Source organism: Nicotiana sylvestris, chromosome 1 (genome assembly GCF_000393655.2).
Source record: "Nicotiana sylvestris chromosome 1, ASM39365v2, whole genome shotgun sequence".
NCBI classification, from domain to species: Eukaryota; Viridiplantae; Streptophyta; class Magnoliopsida; order Solanales; family Solanaceae; genus Nicotiana; species Nicotiana sylvestris.
The window spans coordinates 64,340,320-64,350,317 of record NC_091057.1 but is presented as its reverse complement, the minus strand read 5'-3'; the positions used below and the strand labels follow the sequence as shown (position 1 = coordinate 64,350,317).

Sequence of the window (9,998 nt, the reverse complement as noted above, 5' to 3'; positions counted from 1 at the left end):
AAACTTAAGAAGGTCCATAAAACGGTATAAGCAAATAAAAGTGTACTTGAATCAGAAAAAAAAAATTAACACATTTAAGAAGATAAAATCCAGCTGAAGCAAATAATCTCAATTGGTAACAGACTCGTACTGATAACATATTGTAAAATTGATACAAATTGAGCAATATAAAACCCGAAAACAAACAATAGCGAGGAGGAGGAGCTTTTCTTATTTCATCGAGCATTCAAGTGTGTTCTTCCATGGACAGAAGGTGCCCTATTTATAGTTTACAAAATACATCCAAAGTCCTAAGAATTAATAGGTACCTCTGTACAAGTTGTATATTGAATAAAACGTATGGATTGATTAAATACAGCCACATGCATTCACTTTATGTATAACAGAACAGAAACAGCGAGAAAATTGTAATTATTGTATACAGAAAGAAGAAATTCAAAATTATTTAAAGAATAACATTATAACAGGAAAACTAAAAGAAAATTACACTACTAGATGAAACATTTTATCCGTGCAAAGGTCACTCCACGTCTCAAACAAGGCCCTACAAGCTAATATGCATTGTTACATTTGAATGATGCAGCAGTTCTTCTAAGAGAATTTCAGGAGCTCTTTAGTCTGGCCCTTGTAAGGAACAGATATCTCCTCACTGCTAGAAGCAAAACCCATGTGGTTTTTGAGATCTTCTCCTTTATCATTAACAGCAATGCAGAGCTTAGAACGGTCTTCAGGATCTGAGGCTGTAACCCTTTAAAGAATCCCATTAGCCCTTCCTTTTTCCATATGGCATGAAGGGATCCAGAGATTGTTTTTCGGGCTTTTAACTCGGCTTCATCCTCCCCATCTCCTTCGGATTCAGCAGATTGTATCATGACTTTACACCTATACCCAGGGCATATGAGTAAGTTTATGTTGACGCTAGAAGAAAGGGCAGATATCAACATGCTAGATTTATAGCAGGAATATGATGTCAAATGTAGTCCCGATAATCCAATTAATGCCCAACTGAATCTTGATAATTCAGGCAATGATATTCTAATTTTAGAGCAAAAATATGTCTGACTAGGTAATTACCAATAGGAAAACAACAGATATTCAAGTGTCCTACATGTTTGATACAACTGGGCATAGATTGTTCCACTTGGCATTGGTTGCAGAAAAAGATTAAACAGTTCATTAGGTCAGAAAAATTTATCAACACAGGATCACATCCAAAACATTAAGAGATAATCTAAGCTAGAAACTCCTCCTTAATAAGGTATCAAAAGGGTGAAAGTCTAAAATGGGAAAGGTAATTGCTTGCGTAAGAACTGATGGAATCTTGCCTTATTAATGGGTATGTGATGCAGGTGGCAAAACATTTTGAGACTGCCCCCAATACGAAAGCTGAAAAAGCAGAAAGAGATTCTGGAGACGATTCCGCCCCTCTTTTGCTTTTCATCTTCTCCTTCAGCATTCTTGCTTTAAATTGATCAAAGGCCGTGTACTGCACAACACCATATATTGCAACTAAAATTTATTCACTCATATCACTGAATATAATTTCTATCATTCACTCATATCACCGAATACAATTTCTATCATAAATTGACTCACATCAGAAAGTAAACACATGTAAATACCTGAATTGCTGGATTTGAAGTGAGAATGATAGATATTCCTAGACCATCAAATGCTTCACTCCAAGTGCCCTCCGAGAGGGTTTTCCAGAATCCCTTGGATTTCCCAAAATCACTTGTTTGCATTCTTGAAGATGCTGTATCCAGAGGCTGCAATAACAGAGTAAAACTTCTGATCAGTGGAAGAACAGAATAAAAAAGAAACCTTAACAGAAACCAAAGTAAAAAGTTGGAGCAACAAAACCCCAGAAGGTGCAACCAGAATAGAAGACACATCCGCATCCATCACCATAGAACCTTTCTCTACACAGTAGTTGTCAGATATGGTTTCATTTCAATAGAGCAGTACTACTTTCTTGCTCTATTAAATCCTTAAAAGCATTAAGCACGAATCTAAACTGGGAAGTAAGAGCTTCCTAGAACTCCCTTTCATATATTCCAATAAAATATAATATCAAAAAGACTCCTCGAAGAAATCATTGTTTTTTTTTTCTGATAAGTAAGAAATCAAGGTTTTTTTCCTACAAAAGCTATAAATGTATGAGGTCTTAATGATTTAAGAAAACCAACAGATAATACTCTATGCAAGGAGAACGACTCCCTCCCTCCCTCCCTCCTTCCCTCCCTCCTGTTCAATAGGCCATCCGGCTTACAAGTGTAGACCACTCAAGTGAAAGACAACGGAAAGTATGCTGTCTTATCAGAAAGATTGATTATGCAGCTATCAAAGAAATCATTGTTTTTTTCCTGATAAGCAAGAAATCAAGGTTTTTTTCCTACAAAAGCTATAAATGTATGAGGTCTCAATGATTTAGAAAACCAACAGATAGAAGTTGGTTTACAACTGGTAATTGAAAAATTACCACAGCTTCAAAAGTAATCGAAATTTAGTCACTTTTTCATGTAAAGATAAAATATGAACAAAAATATCCTTTAAAATCCAGAAAAACTCCAGCATAACACGTTGGAGTTCGAATTTTTTACATATGAGATTCCAACATAATGTGTTGGAATTTCATAGTGTGTTTGAGTTCCAACATAATATGCTGGAAATTTATACGCACGAGCTCCATAATTCAACATATTATGCAAAATAGTTGCCATTTTTAAATAACTTTGCACATGCTGACTATTTTTCGATTACCGGTCCAAAAAGTGAATAGCATGCTACTTTCACTAAATCTTCTCCTAATTCAAATAATTATGCTTTGATTGTCAACTGCAAATGACGAACACTGTAATGGCCTGGCTTTTTGGAAACCTGGAAAACAAATGAAACAAACCATTCCAACACCCTAAAAGAAAACAGAAGAACAAGTAAACTTTTAACTCGAATTCTCCTCTCTCTAACTTGACTCAACATAAGACTCCAAAAGAAGATGCCATTTTCTCCTAGATTATTTTTGGGGTAAATATCAATAATTCTATAAAAGAATGTGCACTACACGAGGGAAATAACCGTTCCTTTTGCAGTTTAAACTAGGCGAGGAAGCAGGCCATTAGAGCTTTAAAAGCAGAGCAATTCAGATAACCAAAACTTCATAAGTTGGCTAATTGCAGGCAACCTTCTCTTCAATACTGAGAATATTAAAGTCAAGTCTAGTCATAGTAGAACTGCCAATTATGATTCACCTGGGTTATTATGACTGTAAATGCTCCCGCTACAACAGCAATTACTAAGTTAGCTCTTGTTCCAATGGATTTAAATCCACTTCTCTTCAAGTATAGTTTCTTGAAGAAGTCATATCCATAGAAGTAAATAAAAGACGAAACAAAAGACTGCACATTCTTTGTCCCAAGACCCTGGTAGAGTGAAAGAACTTGCCGGGAAGAAATGGCCTCTAACAAGACATCAAAGGTATTCCTGCACATGAACCAGATCGATTGTCACATCAAGAGCATCTATGTTCACATTTTTGTAGAATGACAGAATCATAGGCTACAAGCGAGGTAATAGTGAACTGCGTAAATATTTCTCGATTCAGATTCCTATTGGACGAATAATAATCAATATAAGACACATATGAAAGTAAACTAAACGGCTAAGTCCATTGATCTTCAATTAGAAATGCCACTATTCACTTAAATGAAAATCTTTTCCAAGTCTTAAGTAACCAGTTCCAGGGCCTTCAGTTATCATCGTCATTCCATATTAAGTCAGGCTAGAGGGACCAAGTTAAAACCGAAAAGAATAAATCAGTTAGATCAAAGTATAAAAACTATAAAGAGAAAACTAAACAAATTTACTGATTCAATTTCAGGTTAAAATCAAAATTTCCACTGCAGACAGAAACACAGATGATACAGAACACCAATGCTTCCCACAAGGCCTTCAAAAAAAGCTCATACAATCACATTGCTAGTCATACTTGGGTACAAAATCCGTTAGAGATATTTAAATAAACAATGAACAAGAGAGAACAAATTTCTTGAGCAAAAGTAACACCATGGAATGAAAAAACACTTACAATCATTACCACAATGTGGGACAGAGCTAAGCAGGAAATAGTGGGAGGGACGCTACCAGATATGTCTGTATGGATACATATGTGCATGTATATGTACATACATAGAGGGAGAAATTGGTTCGATGAAGAATTTAGTATAGACGAAATAAACATTATATCTATTTTATATATCTTTTTGGAGAAGGGTCGATTTATCAACCTATCTTTTTACGAGCTAAGACCTGCTTTAGTCTCCAAATTGCATAATGCAAAGCTCACACCATGCAGTATTTAAGGAAAAAATGCACATTAGCATAGAACACTTTATGTTTATGGGAGACGGAGAAGATTCCTGGAGAGCATTAGCAGCCCCTCAAGATACATTGTTGCGTTATGAAAGTCTCTTAAAGTAGATCCACCTAATTAGTGCATAGCGCACACAAGCGGCCACTGCCTCTGCCTTTTTTCAAAGATATGTCGGTGTCTCGACTAATCTATGCTGCCTCCAATTTTATGAAGTCAAGCTGGTCCATAATTGGCATTTCATATATAGGCTCCACCAAATCCATAGAAAGGTGGGTGTTCTACAAATTGGCGACTTATCGTGCATTGATATGAAGAGGTACAAATGTGCAATCTAGGCATCTGAAGGTACAACGGTAGAGAAGAATAACAGTTACTTTAGAAAAATAATGGTACTATTATTTTTATGAAAGTTGCTTTCAAATCAGGTATCTCAAGGAAATCCTCCAATTTAAGGCAAAATAAACTTTTTGACACTTCTTTTTATCTTCCTGTAGAATGTAGTGCAAATCAGTTCTTAAGAATCGGTATCCAACATAATTTGCATTGAAATATAAAGAACGAATGGTGAGATCTGTACTGTAAAGGATCAATAGCTAGAGGAGACATTTATCTTCCATGCGTAGCTTTTTGCCACAGTTAACGCTCGATCAGGAGTACTAAGCAGCATTTCTTTGGTCAGACAACTCCACTTGTACACAAAAAACTTGCATCTTGTGTACCGATGGTATATACGAATACTAACAATAGAAATGGACCATGTTCTCTTCTAGCTAAAATCCTAATTGACCACAAGATGTGCCAAAAGCACAAACGGTATCGGGAGATCTCGACGTGTGAAGGTGTTCACATAAAACAGCACATGTTATCTAATGTGGGAGGGACCTCTTGGGTTGTGATTTGACCACCATTTGACAATCAGGGGCAGACCCAGAATTTTCACTAAAAGGATTCAGTAAAGGTAGTGCAATGGTGCTAACAGGATTGGAACATGAAATCTCATACTAACCTTGAATCTCTTTGACCATTACTTTAGAGACAATCCTTGTGTCAACAAAATTCAATAACGTATATAGGCCTCAAAAGGTCCCGTATCCAACATAATTTGCATTGAAATATAAAGAACGAATGGTGAGATCTGTACTGTAAAGGATCAATAGCTAGAGGAGACATATTTATCTTCCATGCTTAGCTTTTTGCCACAGTTAATGCTCAATCAGGAGTTCTTTAAGCACCATATCTTTGGTCAAACAACTCCACTTGTAGACAAAAAACTTGCATCTTGGGTACCGATGGTATATACGACTACTAACAATAGAAATGGACCATGTTCTCTTCTAGCTAAAATCCTAATTGACCACAAGATGTGTCAAAAGCACAAACGGTATCGGGAGATCTCGATGTGTGAAGGTGTTCACATAAAACACCACATGTTATCTAATGTGGGAGGGACCTCTTGGGTTGTGATTTTGACCACCATTTGACAATCAGGGGCAAATCCAAAATTTTCACTAAAAGGATTCAGTAAAGGTAGTGCAATGGTGCTAACAGGATTGGAACATGAAATCTCATACTAACCTTGAATCTCTTTAACCATTACTCTAGAGACGATCCTTGTGTCAACAAAATTCAATAACGTATGTAGGCCTCAAAAGGTCACCCCCCCCCCATGTTGATAATAACTCCTTAAACTGAATCATGTGGCATGTGCATTCATTAAAGGTGACCATTAAGGAGCTTTTTGCACTCTATTTTTCGCAAGAAACTCAAGCTGACCACCAAGTCAGAATTCTTGATCGAATGTTTAGAGCTCTTTTCCAAGTTAGGTACTTTGAAAGAGTCTCAATAAGCAATGCCAAAAATACTTTGATAACTTGGTCTTCTTTGGTTTCAAATTTCAATGTCTTATAAATACAAAGAGTTATCATTTTTCAAAACAATAGATGACTCTTAAAAAGCACATCAAAGGCATATTTCTGTGTTAAAAAAGTGTTGATATTACGTTTCATTCATTATCAATTCAGAATTTGACCATTAAACCTTTATATTAATTATGGGTAACATGGAGACGATTCTCCTCTAACAATTGACTTCAAAAATGTATACACAGATTCCCACAAGTGGCAAAAAAAAGGGTGATTTCTTCCCTTCTACCTAGGCTTTAGTTTCCATAATTACTCGGTACCCCTGCTGGTGGGAGGTAACATACGTTGTGGAATAGCCGAGGTGTGTGCAAGCTGACCTGAACACCACCGTCATAAAAAAAATTGTATACACAGATACCTATATATTTGTTTTTGCTATTTCTGAAAGAGTCAAAGAGTCATGCTCACCCATCTTTATCAATGATTTCCTCTAAGCATTCTCCATGCAATTAGTAATTAGTATACATTTCATTCAATGGCTTTGGCAACCCTTGAGATAATTTCTCCTTTATTATGTGTTGACTTTCTGCCAATCTTCCCCTCCCCCCAAACCACCGGTTGGCTAGGACATCATGGAATCCCGCTGGCAACTTATCCTTGAGCTTCCAAAGAAGCACTAGTTCCAGTCCAGCCCAGCCTCTTTTCTGATTTGGAGAGTTGATGATGTAATATCGATAAAGGTTCCACCAGTGTTGGGAAAAGCGCCCCCACTTCAACGATTAAAGCGCGAAGCGGGCAGTTGGTCGCTTCTGTGTTGTGAAGCATAGCAGGTGATATAAAGCTTGCGCTTCTGCCAAAAAAGCAAGAAGCGTGAGTAGCGGCAGAAGCGAGTGCTTCGGTATATTAACTATTAAGTGGCTGCCAACGGTAAATATAAAAAAGCTCTCTATTCAAAACATCACCGAGCAGTAGAGAAAAATAGGCGACTAAGGTTCCAATTTTGTGCACTTTTCAAGTTCAAGCTTATCAAGTTCAAGACCTCTCTATTTTCAAACCATCGTCGAGCAACAGAGAAAAACATGCGACTAGGGTTCCCATTTTCTGCACTTTTCAAGTTCAACAAGTTCAAGCCCAGGTATGTAATTTCCTCCTCCTCCTCCCCTTCAACTGTTTCACTCTTACATTGCAGCGAATGCTGCCCAATTTTTTTCTTACTTACTGCCAATTTCCTTCCGTTCTTCTTTTCCTTCAGTATTTTTTAAAAAAAATCGCTTTACTTAAAAAAAAGCGAGCGCTTCGCTTCTCGCTTCAAGCGAAAAGGGGCTTGTCGCTTTTCCTCGCTTCATGCTCTTCACAACACTGGGTTCCACACTGTCAGTCTATCAGACAGTGAAATGGAGATGAAGAGGAAATTTATAACTTAATGGCTAACCTAATGTTGGAGACCAGAAGCTCTAACCTGCTACATCTTCCTGAACTTTTAAACAGATGCCATGCTTGCCTTGCTTGACAACCTTCTCCTTTGGTGCTTTTCAGTTACAATCTCATGTAATACCACCCCCTTGTTTATACTCTTGCCACTGAGGCTCAATATTTCAGAATTAACCTGCGGAGAGCTCGAAAGTCTTAAAAGTCCTCAACAATGAGCTCTACTTCAGGCATCAAAAAGGTTGACCGGTGATATAAAATATGAATTAAGATCCAAACCTATTCCACTTAAACATGATCACTACATCAGAACCCACGAAACCTTGCTATAAAAATTAATCGGGAACAAACCCTTCTCCTAATTATACTTTTCTAGGACAGTTAGAAAATTATTAAAAAGTACTCTATATTTAAATATTTAAAAAAAAAAAAAAAGGAACCTCCAGCAGGAAAGAGCCATAAGGCTAATATCCATTACATGTTCCATCATCACATCCGTTGGTGTATCCGATCTCCAAACCCTTGAATAAAAACCTATCAACAAACTAACCAATTTAATGAACTACACCTCAATCTCAAACTAACTGCGTCAGCTATATAAACCGCCACATTCGTTCAGCTCTATTCAGACTCATTTCACTTCAATATACAGGACCAAAAGTAATGTAACAACAACCCAAGTTCCCCTAAATGGGGAGGGTTGGGTAGGCTGACTGCCAAAATATGATCAATTGTCTGAAAATTCCATGAAAAGTCATACTGTCAAAACATATTATATAACAGATAATTACACTATTAAAAAATAAAAAATTGTTGGCGAGGGTTCGATTCTCCGTGCAATCCGCTCCCCCATTTTCCCTTTAAATCCAAAATTGAAAACAGAGATAAAGAAAGAAAGGCAAGAAAATATCAACGAAAATAAAAGACAGACCTGTATTTGGCCTGCCCATGAGCTCGAAGTTCAGCTTGATATTTGCTCTTGCAAGTATCCAAAGGATATAATATAGTGGTGCTTAGCAAAGATCCTACCGCACCAGAAGTTGCCTCAGCCCAAGACTCCATATTTAAAGCCATAATAGAATACTCTTTATCCAAACAACAGAAAAGAATCAAGAACAAGTAAATTTAACTGAATTTTGAAGAAATCTTTAGGGAAAGGAAGCAGATAGTGGTGGGATTGAGGTGCTGCCACTTTGCAAGAAAAGTGGGCGTGACAAAGATTGGTGTCTGAAAGATTAAGTTGGGTTTTTAAGTAGGCACATTGGGAGTCGGAAACGTGATGCGATGGACTTGTCACTAGAGGCGCGGTAAGATTTCGAAATTAGCTTATTTTGATAGCGTTTTTTCTCTCGAAAAGAATAGTTTGGGCGAGAAAAAGTTTGTATTCAGTTAATTAATTTAAAAAGTAATTTTGAGCTGTAATTAATGTTTGACCCAACTTTTAAAAAATGCTTCTAACAGCTTGTTTGGATGGTTGTTACATATTGTATTGTATTGTATTGTATCGTATCATATTGTTACATTAAATATGATGTTTGTTTTGGTTGTTACTTAAATTTTATTATATGATATCATTTAATTCGTCGTTACGTAACGACAAAATGTGGCACTTTATGTAACGACCGATTTGGTATGATTGCATCATTATCTTTTCTTTTTCTCTCATCTCACCCTTCATTATTATTAAATAATTTTGTTTTATGATTTACCCTACCTTTTTATATAACAAATTTATCGTGTATCATAATTTTACTTTATAATATTACAAGTTAATGCTTGATATTGCTTGTGTGTGATATAATGAAACAATAACAATACAATCTATGCAAACATTGTATTCTTCAAATGATACAGTACAATACAATATGACACATTATGAAACGATGTGTAACAACCATCCAAACAAGCTTTAAGTATAATTTTTCTCAAAGACGCTTTTCAAAAAAGTATTTTTGGGGAGAAACTACTTTTTTCTGCTTTTGCTTCGCCTCAAAAATACCTTTTTTTTCTTCCAAAAGTTTGGCCAAACACCTCAACTTTAAAAAAAATGCTTCTAGAATTGGAGAAACTTGGCCAAACAGGCTATAAATTCCTTTGATGGTCACTCAAGTACTGGAATATCTTATTAAAGTCACTTTTATTTTATTTAGGACTATAAAGTCACCCAATAATATTATTTGACTAAAAAATAAAAACCACATATTTGATATACCTTTATCATATTAAAATTTTATTTTTTATTAATAAAATTCATTTAACTCATAACCCAAGTACTTATCAAACTTGCCTAACAAGTAAATGTGTCTACATTAAAATTTTCTAGCCTATTCATATTT

General features: G+C 36.0%; 1 protein-coding gene across 1 annotated transcript; it reads right to left on the bottom strand.

Moving 5' to 3' along the window:
• Nucleotides 1-344: 344 nt before the first annotated feature.
• LOC104226495 (peroxisomal adenine nucleotide carrier 1-like) lies at nt 345-8,904 on the bottom strand. Its single transcript, XM_009778506.2, has 5 exons — nt 8,594-8,904; nt 3,252-3,483; nt 1,623-1,769; nt 1,326-1,486; nt 345-882 (listed from the first exon to the last, which is right to left on the bottom strand). The coding sequence occupies exons 1-5, from the start codon at nt 8,734-8,736 to the stop codon at nt 603-605; spliced, it is 963 nt and encodes a 320-aa protein (XP_009776808.1). The 5' UTR covers nt 8,737-8,904; the 3' UTR covers nt 345-602.
• Between the last annotated feature and the right edge of the window lie 1,094 nt (nt 8,905-9,998).

What these genes read in the sequence shown, in the direction of transcription:
- LOC104226495 (XM_009778506.2), bottom strand. Translation starts at nt 8,736, where the DNA reads ATGGCTTTAAATATGGAGTCTTGGGCTGAGGCAACTTCTGGTGCGGTA. An exon ending in TTACAGTCATAATAACCCAG is followed by an intron (nt 1,770 to 3,251) that starts GTGAATCATAAT and finishes CTGTTATTGCAG; the next exon opens with CCTCTGGATACAGCATCTTC. An exon ending in CTTCAAATCCAGCAATTCAG is followed by an intron (nt 1,487 to 1,622) that starts GTATTTACATGT and finishes GGTGTTGTGCAG; the next exon opens with TACACGGCCTTTGATCAATT.